The 20,269-nt window shown below is 34.9% G+C and overlaps 1 protein-coding gene across 1 annotated transcript in view; it reads right to left on the minus strand.

Annotated features, from left to right (window-relative positions):
* Positions 1 to 3,551: 3,551 nt before the first annotated feature.
* The window catches only part of SLC9C1 (solute carrier family 9 member C1), a gene marked incomplete at both ends in the record, with an annotated part of 65,588 nt that continues 48,870 nt past the window's right edge, over positions 3,552 to 20,269 (minus strand). Inside the window, 11 exons of the mRNA XM_081301959.1 lie at positions 3,552 to 3,596; positions 5,085 to 5,140; positions 8,753 to 8,879; positions 9,944 to 10,129; positions 10,242 to 10,373; positions 12,749 to 12,922; positions 13,455 to 13,553; positions 14,663 to 14,788; positions 16,748 to 16,896; positions 17,987 to 18,038; positions 19,468 to 19,617. Coding sequence (XP_081158085.1) covers positions 3,552 to 3,596; positions 5,085 to 5,140; positions 8,753 to 8,879; positions 9,944 to 10,129; positions 10,242 to 10,373; positions 12,749 to 12,922; positions 13,455 to 13,553; positions 14,663 to 14,788; positions 16,748 to 16,896; positions 17,987 to 18,038; positions 19,468 to 19,617 — 1,296 coding nt within the window. The remainder of the gene's footprint in view (positions 3,597 to 5,084; positions 5,141 to 8,752; positions 8,880 to 9,943; positions 10,130 to 10,241; positions 10,374 to 12,748; positions 12,923 to 13,454; positions 13,554 to 14,662; positions 14,789 to 16,747; positions 16,897 to 17,986; positions 18,039 to 19,467; positions 19,618 to 20,269) is intronic.

A 20,269-nucleotide genomic window follows, 5' to 3' on the forward strand; every position in this document is an offset into this window, starting at 1 on the left:
CAAAACAGGAGGGCAGGCACTATAAAAGTTCAAGAACTCAGCTAAATTTTTAAAAATCAAAGTGAAAGGCCCAAGAAGAGCCTTTTATCAAAATATCATTAAAAAATAAGCAATGTTATGGACATTGTAAACAAATTAAGTGGGTTACCTCTGACAGTCAAATGGAAGCAAGCTCTAAGCGCCCTCTTCAGGCCAAAATCTGTGCATGACATTCTTTCAGATAAAAGTGAAGTCCTGGGCACAGAGCCCCCATTCCTGCACACAGGCGGGTGCACACCAGCACACATGGTCCAGGGTTATTTCGTGTTTCAGTGCCTTGTGTAGGGAGAGGTTTACAATCCAGTCCAAAAACCTAGCAGACATTGACAGCCCCTAATACTGTGGAGTGTATGCTTAGATTTTATTTGGATACCTAGGCCACCTAAAAACTTTGTAAATTATGCTGTTTGGAGTCTTTCGGATTCCAGAGAAAAGAAAAGAAAGCAATTACATTCTTTTAGGTCAGTAATATGTGTGTGTGTGTGTGTGTGTGTCTGTGTGTGTTTGATTCCTACTTCCCTCAATCCTTTGTCTTAATTTTCATTTGGTAAAGAACCAGGTTATCTTTACCACAAAGGACATTTTTGTGACTGGAATCTCTGCATTTTGCTCCTAAGAATGTGCCCATCGCCAATTGCTTGGCACAGCATTGAGATTTCTTAACTCCCAGAAAGTCTGAACCTGAAGGCATATTTAAATTTTTATTAATTCTGTAGGTATTTATTTAGTGTTTAGTATGGGGGAATATATGGCATGATGCCTTATTTTCAAATCTATAATCTGCTTCCTACAAGTTGTAGGATTTTTTGCAAATGGCTCAAACTCACCCAAGTTTACTCATTCATAAATTGGAAATAAAGGTGTCTACTTAACCTAGTTGCTATGAAGATTACAGGAGTTCATACCTATATAGTGTATTATATAGGCTAGTATACCTAACAAAGCATGCACTCTCCTGTGATGACTATTTTCTAAATTTGTGTATCTAATATTGTGCTCATTGTTCTGGACAAAATGGATGCTAGAGGTTTCATTTAGGGTTGGGTTATGAATCAGGTTCCATTCTTTACTATTATGACTGAGAAATTCTGAGCTCCCAAGATGAGTGAAATATGAAGAATGACAAAAATCAATACTTGGATCAAGAGCAACATTTAAACCACATTTTAGTGGCATTTTATTATCCATAATAAAATGAATCAAATCATTATCACTCTAAAGACAATGCTCAAACTACCTTAGGTGACATAAGCTTTTTTTTCTGACTCTTAAGACTAAAACTTATTCTAATATTTTTGAGATATCTGAATATTTAAAATAATAGATATTTTATATCAAGAACATTTTGAAAATATATATGTATGATTTGAGCTGGCTGGTCACCACGTTCAGATGCCTTTTCTGCAGAGCTCCAAGAGCATCCAAGCAGGATCCAACAAGAAGCTGGCCCCTCTGGATGACGGAAGTGTGCTGCAGCCACAGCAGGCCTCCCAACACAGTCACAGCGATGCTTGCTTCCATCTTCAGAACAGGCTTGTCAACTGCTTCTAATCCAGGAGAGAAGAAAATACACAAAGAAAGCAGAGAGCTTTGGAATCTCGCAGCATTGACCAACAACCTGAAACAGGATGTACTAGAGAGTCATTTCCACCCCCTCCCTCTCCCACCGTGGAATATCTCCTGGCCTTTATGGTCAAGGGTAAAGAAGGAAATTGCAGGAGTGAATATGACTATTATCTCATCATAAATTGGTGGCAGCAAGACAAACTGGAGGTAGAGTCAGAGCAGCACCTGGGGCTTGCTGAACTGGATGCAGGTGGTGTATGGATTATTAGGAGGAAGATGTTCCACTCTGGCAAACACTAACTTAGTTCCTTAGCCCTCGCTGAGCTTCAGGTCAGGTTTTTCCTACTTTGTTATATAGCATCGATGAATGTAAAGAGTGACAGAAAGGAACAGCTAACTCTCAAGTTATACTTCAATAATGCTTAATAATCATTTTTCATTATAGCACCAATAGAACGACACACAATAAGAGAAGTGAACAAAACCACCTCTGCTTTCACCTAATTACAACATAATCATTTAGATTTATTTTTTTTTCTGGTCATTTTGGGGTTAAAAGATGTTTATTGTATGTTATATGTTCTGCCTTCCTCTTCATAGTCTGCATTGGACTACACAGCCAGTCATTTCAGTGGTTGTGTGATATTTTCTTGTATGAATGTTCTATATTGGACACTTGGACTCTTTTAATCATTATATTATTATTGCCATTAGAAATAGTATAGTGTCCTGGACATTTTGTTTACTTTAATACCTGGGCTACTTCCAAGAACCGCCGAGTCAAAATATGTGAGCATATTTATGGTTGTTGTTATAATAAATTGCTTTCACTCATCTATCAGCAAAATACAAGAAAACCAGTATCATTCAATTTTCATCTATTTCAAAGGAAATAGGTTTTGACATTAAAAACTGTACATATTTTAAAAGACAAATGTTTCTATTTCATTGTTGTTTACATTTGTATTTTGTAATTTACTGTTTTACCACATTGGATATTGTCTTGTACCTGAACAGGCTGTTCATGAGCTTGCCTACTGAGTTATAGTTTTCCTTGTTATGCTATATGCTAGATAAAGATATTGCTTGTATTGTGAGCACATAATTCTTGCAAATAGTTTTCCCTAGTGTATTGTTCATGTTTAAATCTATTTAAAAAAAATTTAAATCTATTTTTAAATGCCTCCTTTGTCATAGGATGTGGCATGCAAGGTTACATTTACTTAGATGAAGATAAACCTATTTATCTGATGGTTTTTATTTTTTAACCAAGTGCTATGCCCTGTGACATAAGTCATGTAAAACAGACATACACACAGATATTTGCAACAGACACATCTGGCACAGCCAGCTGTCAGATTGCTAGACTCATGGTTCCCCAATGGTCTTGTTTTCTCATGTCCTCCATTCTGAACATCCTCTTTTTTCTCCAAAGAGTCTGTTAATTCTTCATTGCCAGCTCTTTTTATTTCAAATTCCTTCAACATCAGCTGGCACTATCCACAGTGTATCCTCTATTGCTATTTAATTGTCCTCCAGTATGGTTTGTCTATGTAACTAAAACATAAATCCTTAGAAGCAAAGTCATAACTTATTATCTTTTGATATCTTTCAACATTACATGGTCACTTGAAAAACAGTCTAGTGAACTGGGAGCAGCCAGTGTTGCATGGTGGGGTTAAGTAGCAGAATAGAGAGGGGAAACCAGGAACCTATGTTTTAAGAAATCTAGACAGAGGAATCTCATTTTAAAGATAACTTTTCAAATTGGAATTTAGAGACACTGGGAGAATCAACTAGCGAGTGGGAAGTGCTCTAATTCACACTATCATACTAAGGGCAAATGCATTTCTGGTTTCAGTCTCCACTGGATATGTTCCTGGTCATGTCGAGGAAACTGAGGCAGCTTACCAGGTTTTCATTTAGGTTTTTTTCTAGGAGATGCTTTAGACTTTAATATTCTCCTCGAGTAATGTTTCAGACTCTTCAGCCTAGAAATTGGGATAGGAAACAGGAGTCAAATTCTGAGGCTGTTAATAAGGGTCTGATTTATACAATCTAGTCTATAATCTAGTGTACAATCTAGTTCAAAGCCAATTGAGGCTGGCTTTGAACTTGTGATCCTCCTGCCTCACCCTCCCAAGCTGCTGGGATTACAGGCGTGCATCACTGCACAAGGCTGGAAAACTAATTTTAAATGCCTACTTATAATCTTGTTGATTGCTTATTGAGTTACTTAATCATCCATTTATCATTATACATTTTGATTTTTTCTAAGTTTTTATTCTTATAAATAATGCCCAATGAACATTATTAGGAGTGAGAGCTGGGACTTCTGCATTGTGTGCATTGTCCTGAGAATCAGGACACTTTGCAAGGATGTTGTGACAGGCCTTCAAGGGAGCTTTTCAGTTAGTGAAAGCAAAGCCACAATCCTAAGGTGGTCTTGGTGGGGAAAGAGTTTGGGGTAGTGGAAAGGGAACTGGCACAGAAACACAGCCAGGATCTAACATCAGGGAGCAAAAGTATCTACTAGATAACACAGTCTGATGATTTTCCATTGGTTAGAGTCCTTTAGTGAACTCCCACTTTCAACCATCATGCCATCATTTTGTATTTTAATTGATGGGCAAGCAGTACTTTTTGAGAATAGGCACAGGAAGAACATCAGCTTCCCTTGCTCTTTCCGCCTCCCCTCCCCACACACCCCAAATACACTAAACTGAATCCTGCAAGCTTGGTAGTCCCATAAATAGATGCCCTAACCAGCAGGCACTGGAAATAGTTTATCTTAAATGTATTCCTCATCTTTTTATTTTAATTGTCATTTCCCTTTGTTCTTCCAGGCAGAGGTAGGCTGGTAGAGATGTAATGAGGTATTTTCACTGTATCTCTCCACTCAGTTTCGATTCAAGGTCCCAATACTGTTTCATAACTTAGAATCCTATTGCAAAGTTGGCTTATGATTTTGAAGATCTTAAGATCCCCAAGTGATGTATCCAAATTCATAGAGAACCATGACATCAATCAATATTTGTGGGACTTTCTGAGTAACTTAGGTTACCGTGGGATAAGTAGATTATAAGGCATTTATTTTTGAGCTCTTGCTTTTATCAGGCACTGTGAGTACAAGAGCATTGTACCTTCAGGCTGAGAGCCTTCACCCCAGTCCAATTTTAACATGAGATGGAGGGGAAGGGCCTCATACACTACAACACAGCCATCTGTGGTGGCACCTGGATGCTAATGTAAGTCAGGGAAGTTCTGATATCTCTTTACATTTGTTTTCCTTTGTTATTTCTTTAGTATTTACAAAAAATAACAATTTATATCGTATACCTTGTGATAATAGAAACTTTTCATACTAAAATCTATGTAATGATTTTCTTTAGAATAAGAAAAATACACTGGTAGTTCCTATAAATTGCAGAGTTTCTTTTACTCAAACAAAATTTTAAAAAGAACTGTTCCAAGTTTACCTCCTCCTTAATATCACTTTCTTCTTGCAGTTCTTCTTCCAGGAATCCACTTGAAACTAGTTCAAAAAAGAAGGTGTGAACTCAACTACTGAAATGTGGGTCACAATTTCAACTAGTCGAACTGTTAAGTTAGACCATATTCAACTCATTCATGCGGTGATCTGACATTGTGATCTGACATTGGTGTGAAGGGTAACCTTAAAAAAAGGCTTAGATGTATTTTATTATAAAGATCATATAACAATGTGCAGAAAGTTTGAAAGGTAAGGAGACAAAATCATCTTTTATCTCAATATCTCCAAATACTTTCAATATGTATTTGGAGTGCCAGGGACATTAAGTAATAAGGACACCTAAGACAGCACAATATTAAGACCCTATGCTTTTTTTTTTTTTTTTTTTTAGATAGTACAACAGCAGACCAGCAAATATACAAACAAAACCAAAACCAACTTGACATTGGCCTATGGGACAGCACATGTTGGGCTACTGGAGTGTACAGGAGAGTGATTCAGTGAGGTTTGCAATTATCGTTGATGGCTCCCTGAAGAAAAAATTAAGATTAAAGGAATAAGAAGGAGTTAGCTGTATGGAATGGAGACCTGAGGGTAAGGGGATGTTTAGAGGGTTCTAGGCAGAAGGAGTGTTTTGTGAAGGCTCAGGTGTGGGACACACCCAGATCTCCCATTTCAGGTGAACCATTAATAGTTTGCTATGGCTAGGTAGAAGAGACATCTGATGAAGGAGCATATGGTGAAGGACCCATTAATGTTTCTTGTGGACACTTAATCTTAAATTCAGTGGGAACCTATATAAATACAGTACTTTATGTCCACTTAGTTTCAAAATCATGCAACTGTAATGTAACAAATTATAATTCACTTAAAGTTAGCAACCTAGTGTTTTTATCATTGGCATTTTTACTTGACATATATCCTAGGGTCCTTCTCTACATTACAAAATAGAAAATTTCTTTTTTAATTATTTATTTGTTTATTTTTGGTACCAGGATTGAACCGAGGGATGCTTAACCACTAAGCCACCTCCCTAGCCCTTTTTCATATTTTATTTAGAGACAGGGTCTTGCTGAGTTACTTAGCTCCTTGAGAAATTGTTGAGGCTGGCTTTGAATTTGTGATCCTCCTGCCTCACCCTCCCAAGCTGCTGGGATTACAGGCGTGCACCACTGCACAAGGCTGGAACATTAATTTTTAATGCCTACTTATAATCTTGTTGACTGCTTGTTGAGTTACTTAATCATCCATTTATCATTATACATTTTGATTTTTTCTAAGTTTTTATTCTTATAAATAATGCACAATGAACATTTCTATTTCTTATTTGCTTATATCTTTAGGATAAATGTCTTGAAATTATATTGTTTATAAATACCTTTATGGCTTTTGCAATCTCTATAACTTTATTAATGTATTCTGGTACCAACAAAGTAAGTACATATAGTAAATTCACAACATTTTTAAATCAATAAGTATTATTATTCTTTTAAAAACTCACTAATAAAATAAACCAAATATCTAATTTGTTATTATGTTATTATATCAACAACCTTGAACATTTTTCTGCATTTCACTTTCAATTTCTTCATTAAATTGTCCTTTGTTGTGCTCTCTTTGGCAGCACACATACTGAAATTGGAACAATACAGAGAAGATTAGCATGGCCCCTGTGCAAGGATGACACGCGAATCTGTGAAGCATTCCATATTTTTAAGTAGGACCTAATCTCCATCATGTGGAATTAGGCCCCAGCTTCCTTAATAAGACTCCTGTGGCACAAGAATTAAAATCAAGAATCAATAAATGGGATGGACTCAAACTAAAAAGTTTCTTCTCAGCAAAAGAAACAATCTGGGAGGTGAACAGAGAGCCTACATCTTGGGAGCAAATCTTTACCCCTCACACATCAGATAGAGCACTAATCTCTAGGGTATATAAAGAACTCAAAAAGCTAAGCACCAAAAAAAAACAAATAACCCAATCAATAAATGGGCCAAGGAATTGAACAGACACTTCTCAGAAGAGCGTATACAATCTATCAACAAATATATGAAAAAATGTTCATCATCTCTAGCAATTAGAGAAATGCAAATCAAAACAACTCTAAGATTTCATCTCACTCCAGTCAGAATGGCAGCTATTATGCATACAAACAACAATAAGTGTTGGCGAGGATGTGAGGAAAAAAGGTACACTCATACACTGCTGGTGGGACTGCAAATTGATGCAGCCAATATGGAAAGCAGTGTGGAGATTTCTTGGAAAATTGGGAATGGAACCACCATTTGACCCAGCTGTCCCTCTCCTTGGTCTATATCCAAAGGACTTAAAAACAGCGTACTACAGGGACACAGCCACATCAATGTTTATAACAGCACAATTCACAATAGCTAAACTGTGGAACCTAGATGCCCTTCAATAGATGAATGGATAAAAATATGTGGCATATATATATATATATATATATAATGGAATATTACTCAGCAATAAAAGCAAATAACATCATGGCATTTACAGGTAAATAAATGGAGTTAGAGAAGATAATGCTAAGTGAAGTTAGACAATCCAAAAAAACCAAATGCTGAATGTTTTTTTGTCTTTTGTTTTTTTGTTTGTTTTAAATATAAGGAGGCTGATTCATAGTGGGATAGGGAGTGGGAGCATGGGAGGAATAGACGAACTCTAGATAGGGCAGAGGGGTGGGAGGGAAAGGGAGAGGGCATGGGGTTATTAATGATGGTGGAATGTGAGGATCATTATTATCCAAAGTACAGGTATGAAGACACAAATTGGTGTGAATATACTTTGTATACAACCAGAAATATGAAAAATTGTGCTCTATGTGTAATAAATATTGTAATGCATTCCGCTGTCATAAATAAATAAATAAAATTGTCCTTTGTTTATTTCTTCATTACTAATATGGTTATTGACACTCAAGATTTTAGAATTAATTTTTATATTTCTAAATTCTAACATTATTTTTCCTTTAAATAAATGACAACTATTAACTTCTATTGTTATTATTTATTTCAAAAATTTAATTCTTTACGATTTTAAATCTCAAAATTATTTTTCAAATTTTCGTCAACAGATTTGTAGGAGTTATTAAATAATCATTTATGTTTTGATATAATTTTTATCATGTGAAATTTGTATGAAAAACAGAATTTATATCAAGATTACCCATTTAATGTGTAACCGACGTGATTCTGCAATCTGCATTTGGGGTAAAATTGGGGGTTCATAACCCACTTCAATCTAATGTATGAAATATGATATGTCAAGAGCTTTGTAATGTTGTGAACAACCAATAAAAAAAAAAGATTACCCATTTAGTTCTAGTGATTTATATGTCAGTTCTTTTTATTTTTATTATTATTGCCATATAAAATATTTTAATTCGGGGGAAGAGCCTGAAGTTCCCTCATTAATTTTTTCATATTATTAAGATAATTATGCATGTTTATTCTTATAGATAAAATACAATAATTTCTAAGCGTAACTTGATATTCTGAGTTCATGTATGAGTATTGAATATGGCGGTTGAAAAACACTCTAGGCAACATAAATATACCTGTTCCAAATATATATATGACTATTTTATAAAAGAATAGTAAGTTCTCAAATTTCCCAAAAGAAATAACTCACTTATTGATCCAAGTTTCAGGGAAGTTTTAGGTGTAGACATATACTTTCTTGTGTTCCATGTGTGTTTTTCCAGATCAATTGAAGTTTGAATAATCATTATTTTTGTGAAATCTTCTGTGCCTTGTATCTGTAAGTTCGTAGAATGCAAGTTAATTTCTGAATACATAAAATGCAATTAAATGTTTATCTAGTTAGCTACTATTTCAGGTCCTCTCTAGATATTTAAAAGATGATTGAAATTATCAGTAAATCAACAGAAGTAAGACAGATATCTTAAAATTCTTAGGCTGACCGTGGGAAGGTCAATATTCCATATACTGTCATTGATTTTTAAAAATATTTTTAGTTGTAGGTAAACACAATATTTTTTATTTTATTTATTTAATTTTCTGTGGTGCTGAGGATCGAACCCAGTGCCTCATATGTGTGAGACAAGCACTGTACCACTGAGCTACAGCCCACTCTTATTGATTCTTAAAAATATTTTATTTTTCTTCCAGCTGAGAAAATTATGAAGTTTAATTATCATTTAAAAAATTAATCAAAGAGTTTTTCTACATGGCAGAAAGAGTTTTAAAAATATTTCAAGAAATCATTCCAACATGTGCTGGTTTTTAATGCATTGAATCACACTCAAATCCACAATAAGCAGGGCTGTATGAGTAGGGGATAGACAGAGTTAGACAAGTGTAAGGGGGCTCTGGGACTTTCTTGTGTGAGACAATGCAGGAAAGTTGAGGTGAAATGATTGGGTTTATGAGTGCCGTCCCTTAAATCAGTGAGGTAATAACTGGGTGGTACCTGTAGGCAGGTGGGGTGCTGCTGGAGGTGGCGCGTTATAGGAAGCATAACTTTGGGGTTTACATTTTGTCTGTAGTGAGCACAGTTTCTCTCCCCACGTCCTGGTGCAACGATGTCCTGAGCAGCTTTCCCCTGCCACATCCTTCCTCATGATTTTCTGCCTTCCCTCAAGCCCCAAGGAACGGAGCTGCTATCTGACTGCAAATCGATGCTTTACCAAAGCAATCGATGAAGACTGTATGTGGCTGTCGTGGGTGTTTATGGAGTGGCGGGGGGAAAGAGGATAATGGGAAGGTAGAAAGTTGAATTACGATAGCGACTTTTCTGATACTAATACATTGTTGGACATAAAACATATTGGCCTGAAGACACGAATCAATATTTCTTTACCTGATGGCATGTTATAGGAATTAAGAAAGGTGCCTTATAAAGTTTTCGTGACAGACAATCTTCTACAGCTCCATGTATGAGGATAACATAGGTTACACTTTCATCATAGATACCAATTTTGGTATTTTTCGGTATATCTCTTATGTGCATGTTATAGAGCTCTAATTGCATCTTATAGTTCCAGTCCTATAAGAAAAACACAATTTCATAGCCTATTGATTATTTATGAAGTTTAATATAAATTTGTGGTCAATTTTTGGCAATATCTTAATGAGAAGTTTGTACAAACACCTCTTACCTCATAAGATAAATGTTCCCTGATTTTTTGGGCAGTAATTCCACGTCCAATTTTTAGCCACATTTTATCTTCCATGCCAGGATACTTTTGTCTAAAGGCTTCATACAAGTGAGATTTTGGAATAAAATATGTCTGGGAAAAGGAAGATATAAATTTAATATTTCATTCTGTGCACCTATGGTTGAAGAAATAAGGTTTTCCCTATAATAACATTAAAACTAAGATTTTCAATTTAGTAAGTTTCTTACTGTGGCTTGGAAACATAATAAAATGTATATATTGGTCACAATTTTTGTGATCTTGTCTTGTACTAAATTTCATTTTTATTTTTGTGATGTGGTGTTGGTGAATTGAACCCAGGAACTTGCACATGCTAAGCAAATGCTCTACCACTGAGCCACATCCCTAGCCCCATTGTACTAAATTTTATTTTATTTTATTTATTTATTTTTGGTAACAGGGATTGAACCCAGGGACCCTTGACCATTGAGCCACATCCCCAGCCTGTTTCATTTTTTATTTTGAAAAATTGGGTCTCTCTAAATTGCTCAGGACCTCACAAAGTTGCTGAGGTTGGCTTTGAATTTGCAGTCTTTCTGACTTAGCCCCACTGAGCTGAGATTACAGGTGTGAACCACGATGCCAGGCACCACTGCATTAAATTTCAAAAGGCCACATGGTCTAATTAGAAGTTCTTTAGTATTCTTCTATTAAATTGTATGTATGTGATATTGTGTGAAGTTTTGATATATGTACACATTGTAAAATGGTATCTATTACCTCGCATACTTATTTTTATTAATTTATTTTAAATTAATAATAATAATAATATATACTTTTGGGTAATGACCCATTTGTAGTTATTTTTTACTCTAGGTTACTACTTCATATTTCTTTGTATGACTCCTGATGATACATTGTAGAATTCTGTCTTTGAAAATTGTTGATTCTTGCTGGAGTTGGCAATTCATATACAATCTGATTACTGTGAGCTTGTGTCAGCTGGGTTTTATGATTTGCTTGGGCCAATCAGCAAAAAAACATATTTTCCAAGACAGTGCAACTTGGAAACTCTTTTCCCTCATGATTCTGCTAGGGCTTGCTCTTAAGCTGTTAGGGTGGATCTATAACAAGCCCCAATCAAGATAATGATCATCACTCCTAAAGTCTATTCTTTCTTATTCCTTAACTGTCTACTTTTGGTTTTAACAAGTATCTCTTTCTCTGGCAAGATAGAACCTTAAAAGTCCCCAATCCTTGATGCTTCTAGACCTCAAAAGTCTCTATTCCATTTTCAACAACCTAGTAAAGCTGGGCACAGTGGCAAAGTCAAAAAAGAATAACTAAGTCACTCTACTTTTACTCATTCTGTGCATGTGCAATCCTCAACAGAGGGCTTGTGGAGAACCATCCTGCAGACTCCCTGAGTCTCTGCAGTTCCTTTTTTTTGCTCCCTGCTTAGCAGATTTCTGCCATCTTAACCTCCCCCATTTCTCTTTCCATGAGGTTCTTACCTGCTGCATCATGGGTGGGATCAGGGTGCATGTAGGGCTTACATTGTGAATTTCTCTTAAGGTTTTCAGGCATAAACTGCCTATTTCAATGGCTGAAAACATTTACCTCATATATTTTGCCAAGTTTTGTAGTCCTATATGGTTAGTGTGCTAGTAACTTCATCAAAGCCTGAAGTAGAAAGCTAGTATTTAAATTCAAATCCTAAGTATCACATAATTTCACTTATAAAATTTTAAATTTCCATCACCCAATGACAGAAATGTTTCAAAAATATAACATGTCAATTATCATACTTAAACAAAATTAAAGATAACAGTATCATCTGATATTCTGCTGATATTAAAATTTCCTAAATTATCTCAAACTTCTAAGGATTGGTTTGTTCAAATTAGGACAATTATATTTGGTCACTGTATTTCCTAAGTTTGTTTTTAATAATTTTCTCTTGCCTTCTTTTCCTCTCTCTCTACACACTATTTGTTGATGAAGTCAGGTCATTTGTCCTGCAGAATCTTCCATATTCTAGATTTAGCTAAGTATTCCTTCCTAGTGTCGCTTGTTTTTAGCTTGTATTTTCCATAAACTGGGTTGATATAATAGTTTGTAGAGCTATAGATTTTCTCTTTTCTTGTAACTTCAAGAATGGAAGTCTCCATTCTTTTTGAGTTCAAATTATGCCAATGGGAACCCTGTACGTTGAAGATGTTGTCTTCAATCATCTCTAAGGAAGTTTTCCATTAATTAATTCTATCACTGCCATATCAAAAGAGGAATTTAACCATATGGCAGGTTCACTTTCAGAAGCCATTTATCTGGACATTATGCTAGGTGAGTACCACTTTGCAATGAAGTTTGCTCCTTTACTTTTCTTATTTAAAAATAATAATAAATTGAAACTAAACAGTAGACATATTACACATTGAAAAGACCTTAAATTTTATATTAGACATTGGATGAGGTACCACAGTAAGACATAGGTGAGGTTTTCTGACCTCCACTACAGTTTTGCAGGTAGCAGAATATTTCATTGGCTCATTAGTTAAGCAGTTTAACTCTCCTATTATTTCACCGCTGAGCACATAGTCTGTGTAAATGACTGGGTAAGCTTTCTCCTCTGTCTCCAAGAGTATTGTCTCATTCTCTGTACCCAGATTTACTCTTTTAAGCTGTTCAAGAACAAAGAAACAGAAAAACGAGTTTGCCAAGTAATTTATGTTGTCCAAACTGTCAACCTTATGGTTTCTTCCCACTTTGGTTTTAACAATTATAATGCATAAATGTTATTTTAAAAATGAAAATACTTATTTCTCCTTAAGTAAACCTATTATTAGCAATGACCTAGACACAAAGCATTCATAAATACTCTGATCTTTTGAATTTCTTCTGCTCAGCCAACTATATCTACTTTATGTAAACATAAAATGAACAATAATTTATAATTTTCTGTCTTAAAACATGATCCTTTTGATGGATTCTTAATATCTAGGAGAAAATATTACTTAAAAGGTTATATGTATTATTATCCATTCTCTCTCATCAACAATATTATAGTTTGAGTGGTATCTGCTGCCCTAAAAATGAACTATGCAAACTATATACTTCTTAACATGGAAAGATATTAATTGTCAATTTTATAATAAAAGTTTTTCTTAAACTAATGCTCACAAGTACATTTATAAATAAATATCCCTGATTTACCTTTACCATCCCTGAAATAATAATATAGATTCCTTTTGGCTCATCACCTTCTTCAAATATATCATTTCCACAATCAAATGTTACAATTTTAGCTCTTTCCTAAAAAAAAAAATCACGAAATACGTAACTTACCAATGATATTTTGGCAGTGGTTGAGAATGTTGAAATTCACATTTTAATAAAAGTGTTACATTTTTAAAGTAAATATTGTAAATGTTCAGCAAAATCTAATGTATTGGTAATAAATTTGTAAGAGGAAATAGAGATTATGAATAATAAAGAGGCACGTAGATATTCATGACTATTTTAAATTTCAGCTGGAGTGTTTATATATGGGTGAGGAAAGAAATAATCTAAAAATGAGGATATAATGGAAGAATGAAAATGCTTCATGTGAGTGAAAAATAATGGAAACAGTTAAGGTTTGTGGCACATATTCTATTATTTATGCTCATGAAATAAATTAAAAAATTCCTTCACTCTAAATGTTTTAAGTAGGTGAAAAGATATAATTGGTCTTTTGGCACTAGATTGACATAGAAAACAAATATTATTGAAGCCAGTTAGACCCATTTATTTCTTAATTCCAAAAACTTTCATTGAGTAACCACTATGCAGCATGCAAGTGAAAGAAACTGGATATTCAAAAAATGAGTGAGCTAAAAAAACACAGTAGGTGACAGAGATGTAAAAATAATTGTCATGTAATGAACTTAACGCTGTAATGAAAGCATATACTGGAAACAATGGTAGCACCTTTGGTCCTCCCAAATCCAAGATGGACTACAGGATGGTAAGGAATCGAGCCCAAGGCCTACTTCTCTGAGCACCTCTGGTAGAATGTTTCTGGAGAAATAATTAGCATGTAAATTTTGAAAAAAAAAAGTGGAACTGAAGGGTATTTCAAGGAAAGTAAATAGCACCCACAGATAAATGGAATTAGAAAACAGTGTCAAGTGTGTGGGGCACCATGAGTGGATGGGTATGAGTAGAATATTAGGGACTGATGACAAATGGGAAGTAGGCAGGGAGCCCGTGGTAGAAGGACTGTGCATGTCATTTCAAAGGGATTTTGATTTTATCCTACAGATAATCAGGAACAATTAGAGAGTTTTTAACTTAGAGTGTATCATGGCTAAATACTTACTTTTGAAAAGATTAGCTGTTGGTACATGAAAGATGATATTACTAGCAAATAAAAATCTTACCTGAATAAAGTCTATACGGTCTTTGTCTTTCTCAAGCCACGGAATGTGATACATAGTTTCGTCAACAGTTAGTGGCTTGATAACAGATTGAAAATCAAGCACCTCTCTTTTTCTGGCCATGATTACCTAAAACCATACAATTTAAAAAAGAAGATGAAACAAACTGGTGTTCCCGGAATGTTAAAAAAAAAAAAGTCATTTTCTATTATTTCCTAATCTTGATCTTCTGAGATTTTTGTTCTTGCATAGAAACATCTGACCTCTTCTCTCTTATTACATCTTTGCATTTCTTTGATCATCGTATGATCATCATTCTAAAGTAGTAGCTTGGATTTTTAAAGCAAATCGTCTTACTGAAGTATAGAAGATGTCCAAAAAAATATGCATAAATCATAAGTGTCCACACAAAGCAATGGAGTGGCTGACCATGGACTAAAAACTCCAAAACCATCAGCCAAAATAAACCTTCTTCCTTGCTTTTGTCAGGTGTCAAATTTCTGATACTTGGAAGATAGGGTCCTTTTTGTGTGTTCTGTTTTCTGCAAGTTTTATATGATGTGCTTCTGAGACATGTGCACAGTTAACTGTTATGGTGTTGAGAGGTAAGAGATGGGTAACTGATGTTGTGCTAAGGACTAAACTTGACAGACATTAACCATAAACCTTCCCCTGGAATATGTCAACCCTTCAGTAGGTTCCAGAATTCCAACATGGTTACTTCAGAGAGATTCTTCCAGTGCAATTCCTGTCTAGGTGGGGAAACAGAATCTAGAGAGCTCTCCTCTCACTTTTGCGTGTGTGTTGGGAATCAAACCTAGGTAATCACTCCACTGCCAAGCTGCACCCCAGTCCAACAATCAGTTTTTGAAAAAAAAATTATTTTTGAGCAATAAATTGTATTAGTAATCTACTGGTTAGGCTCCCTTGAAGTTTTATTTTTTTATTATTGTTTATTAGATTAACTTATTATTTTATGGATGATTCACATCTTAAATTTTTGAGTCTTTACAGCATGGGTTGAAAAACTATTATAAGCTACTATTATAAACTACTATAAACTATTATAAACTACTATAAGCCAACTTTGCTTGATGCTTGCTTTTGTAAGGAGTATTTTGGGGATAGGATACTGCCAAGTCATTCATTTACATGTTTTTTATAGTTGCTCTGGTGCAACAATTACATCATTGAATAGTTGTGGCAGGAACCATAGTGCTTGAATAATATATTTGCTATGTTGCCCTTTCTAGAAATGTGCGTCAATCCCTCCTTGACAGAAATATGTGCTCAGTGAGATTTTTTTAGCTCTTACTACATGGGTGTTACATAATTCATGTTGGGTCTGTACTTTTAATTGCAATTGTTAATAGACAGGAAACAGAGCTGAGAAGTTGGCAGGAAGCTGACGGTGGGAAGACTTCACGTGTCGTTCAAAGGGATTTTGAGTCTATCCTATAGATAACCAGGAATAATTAGAAAGAATATTTTTCTACATTGTCTTTTACTGGGGATACATTTTGTATACTATTTTGTTTCTGGGTACTCTATTGAATTCTCTTAATAATTTTACAGCTTTTAAACTAAATCCTTAGGATTTTTAATTAAATGAAGAACAAATAACAACAGTTTATAGAATGAGTTCGGAAACTTTCTATCTTTTAATATGTCATGTCACTGTACCACTTATGTAACTTTGAGAAAGATAATGTAGTTAGTCCTAATCCTACACCTGAGCATTCTCATAGATTATGGCTTGTGTGGGAAATGTTATTTCAGTATCATAGATAATTATCAAGAACACATTGATATCCATGGTAGTGAAGGATGAAGATTAGATTAATTAGACCATTGGTTTGAGAGAAAGATATGATCTTTCACTGGGGGCTAAAATGGAAAAAGAAGTTGACCACTGAGGCTACAGGAAGAAACCTTTCTATGGTGGGTGCTTGCCCTTAAATAATTATTTTAAGTGAGATTTTTATATCTCAAGGATGATATTTATTGAAAGAGTCAAAAGCAGGCTCCAATACTGTGAATGACTACATATGAAGTAAATATATTTGCTCCCAAAATATTTCACTTTACCTTAAAAATTTCAGCACCTTCAATTTTATGAAGAATTCCTTCTAACCTGAACACCTTGACAATTTCTCTTGCCATATTGAGCATGACGTTAATCTCGTCCTTTGTTTTCATAGTGATAGCGATTTCTGGGTGATCATACTCCAAGTAACCTGAAAAGTAACAAATTATTTTCAGATGCAATGAGAATATGCTTGTAAATGCTTCATGTGGACAATAGCTAATGGACTAAAGCCTTCAACATGGGGAAATGAACCTCTCCCTGATACACTCACTGTTGTCAATGGTCTCTTTCGAGTAATATCAGAGTTCTGCCCTTTTCTTGACAGCGCTCACACCTGTGCCTGAGCCCATGGGAAAGGATAGACAGCCCTCGCCCTAAAACTAAGAGTTATATTGACCCATTGGCCCTGGACACTGGGAGGCTGCTTGGGGCTCTAAATCTTGGGTGTTCATGATCTACTTTTCTATTCTGTTTGGATCAGGATTTTTTTCTATGGACTGTGTGCTCAGATATGCCTTCTGATTTAAACCCTTTCATTCATCCAGGTTATGGTCCTCTCACCTGGCCTATGTGTCTAGATGACTCATCCATTTGTGCTTTTCTGCTCGTCTCTTCTGGATTCTTGGCTCCTTGGAAAATTTTATCCACACAGATTTTACATTTGGACTTTTCTTTGGTCATGACCTCTTATCTGTCCTGGTAACTGTTTGCCATACACAATCTTGCTAATCTAGCCTCATTATCAGGCTTTTCTGTGTTCTTTTGCTGCCTACTCCCTGGTACTGGACCTCTATTTCCCTAAGACTTGTGCAGCACACTTCTGTATTCAATTCAGTGTAACCCTAAACCTTTGAATGGCAGCTTTGTGGACAGTGAAGAGAAAAAGGAATTTCTTTCCCCATTTTTCAGGAAGACACAAGTTTGGAAGAAAATGGAACTAATAAGGATATAAAATGGCATGCTTAGTTATGGCATGCAGGTATGGACTATTTAAACGGAAATTAAAAGATCTTCATTGTATCTGGCAGTGAGAATAAGTGTGTGGAGGTAATATTACACTATACCCACTTATACTAGAAAATACAATTATGATGACTGTTGAAGTTATCCACTTTATTATTATTATTGGAAATAAGTTTCCTTAAACATTAGCTTAGTTATAAAAGAAATCCTTGTTTTTCTGAAATCATGATGATAAAAGATGATCATGCTAAATATGTAGGAAGAAAGGTACTTACCTAGCTCTTTCATAGCTTGTTCCATATTACTTGTTACCTGAATTAATAACATCTACAGAACAAAAGAAATATTATTATCTCTATTGGAAAAATAAAACTTCATAAAATGTCTTTACATTTATAACTTTTGGATAGTTAACCAAATCAAACTTTGTAGAAAAGTATGATGGAGACCTTTGGGGGGATTAGAATTGAATTTTGTGCAATGAAAAGTTTCCATTTCCTTTCTTTTCTTGTTTTTTTTTTTCCTTTTGTCAATGCTAAGAATCATCAAACCTCACACACTCTACCACTGAGCTACTAGGCTGCACCTCCAGCCCTAAAGGCTTCTTTGCTTCAGCAAGAGCACTGCAGAAAACAAGAAATGGCATTCCTAGGCTGGTTTGGAGAAGCCTAAAGGCACCTCATATATTTTTCCTCAAGGTAACTTACTTTAGGATATTATTGATTCGGAAAGGCATGAGGGTTACTTGACCATTCATCTTTACGAGACCCTATAAATTTGGGACACCAGGAATGGCTTTCAACCTCAAGGTTGATAAAAGGTTTGGCAAAGGGTGTTTGAAAGTTGAAATGAAGACAAAAATTGGACAGTAATTTAGTGATCTAACTCCTTTTGCTTTTTCTCCTGTGCATCCTCCAATTCCAGGACTAAATATCAGAGATTAAAAAAGACAACTAAACTTAGGAAATCAGTTTTAAAGTTGTGTGGTGAAGAGAGGAAAAACTACTTTTTGTGTTCTACCACACGTTGAGTATACAGTTTTTTTTTTGTAACTACAAAGCTTTGCACACATAAAATATAATAGTCAAATGTTCTAAATCACTTCTGGAGGCAAATATTGACTTCTACCTGGACAATAAACTTGTGGGCACATGAAAGTATTAGTTGAAACCTAGAATTTAGGCCCTAGCACTGTCTCTGCCTCTTACTATCTATGGGACTTTGAGTCGACCATTTAACCCTTCTTGTTCTCATATGTCTCATCTGCTTAATGAGAGAATTCCAAAAGGTTTCCATGTAGAAAACTATTGTTTTCTTTACTTCCTTCTATTTGTTAGATCACTCACTTTTATTTCCTTTACTGTTTACTATGGAAAAAACAAGGAGATTGTAGGAGCCTTTAGGCATTATGAGGAACCTCTGCCCTACACTGCCGTCCCTTCTCACTTTCCAATATTTCCTATCTAATACAACAATAGCCTAATAAATCCTGGAGCTTGCATTGGTAGAAAGCTGACCACTACATATGAGTTTCACAAGGACCAAAAACTGATTTACAAGAGTCTTGTAACTTACTGAAATGTGTTTCATATTAGCAAGAAATTTAAATGTAGACTAGTTTAAGCTTTTGCAGAGATTAATTAACACACCAGGAGTCAAAGACCGCAGCTAAATGTACTGATTCAGAACATAATGGATGAGGTCAACCTGGGTAGAAGGAGTGAAGTCTTTTCCTAGTATTTAAAATTTTTCTCACCTGTTTAATTTGTTCAGAACTTGCAATCCGATCAATTATATTCATGACATCTGCTTCACCTTGGACGTATCCTTTTAGTATAGCATACCGAAAGGACAGCTGATGACTCATCCTTTTATCTATTATTTGCAGCAACTTTGGAGTTATGAGCTGAGAAAAACAGGACAACTATTGTAAATTGCACAAATCTATTTCTCTGTGTGTGTGTGTGTGTGTGTGTATATATATATATATATATATATATATATATATATATATATATATATATATGCACAAATTTTATTTGCTTATATGTTGATTAGTTTAACCCAAATTAATAATGAAAAATTATGTGCCTTCTAAGGTAACTAGAGTAACCTGCCAAGGTTCTTATTTTATTCATGCTGTCTTTTATAACTTCATGACTAAAACTACGTCTCATAATGGATGATATTAGGCACCTATTTGTAGCTTATAACTTTATTCTTTATATATGTATCTTATGGAGTATTAAATGCTATTTTCAAATGGCTTTAGTTCTTGTGAAACAATGTGACTTATCTTCTGAGTTTAGTTGTAAAATGATTATCTACAAAATACTGACACCCTCACATGCTAAATCTATAAAACTTCTGATTAGATGGTCTCTTCGGGTGAGAACCTACCACTACCATATCTCCAGTTACATTCCACAATTAATTTCTCCCCTTTGCCAAGGGTTTAAGTCTCCAGCTTCTATGTTTTAAATGGGCAGCTCCCTAACTTTAGCAGAGACAGCTGTTCCCTCTGTTTTCCTATCTATGTTCCATAATCTCCATATTCT

The sequence above is a fragment of the Spermophilus citellus genome, assembly GCF_964194105.1.
Source record: "Spermophilus citellus genome assembly, chromosome: 7".
Classification (NCBI taxonomy): Eukaryota; Metazoa; Chordata; class Mammalia; order Rodentia; family Sciuridae; genus Spermophilus; species Spermophilus citellus.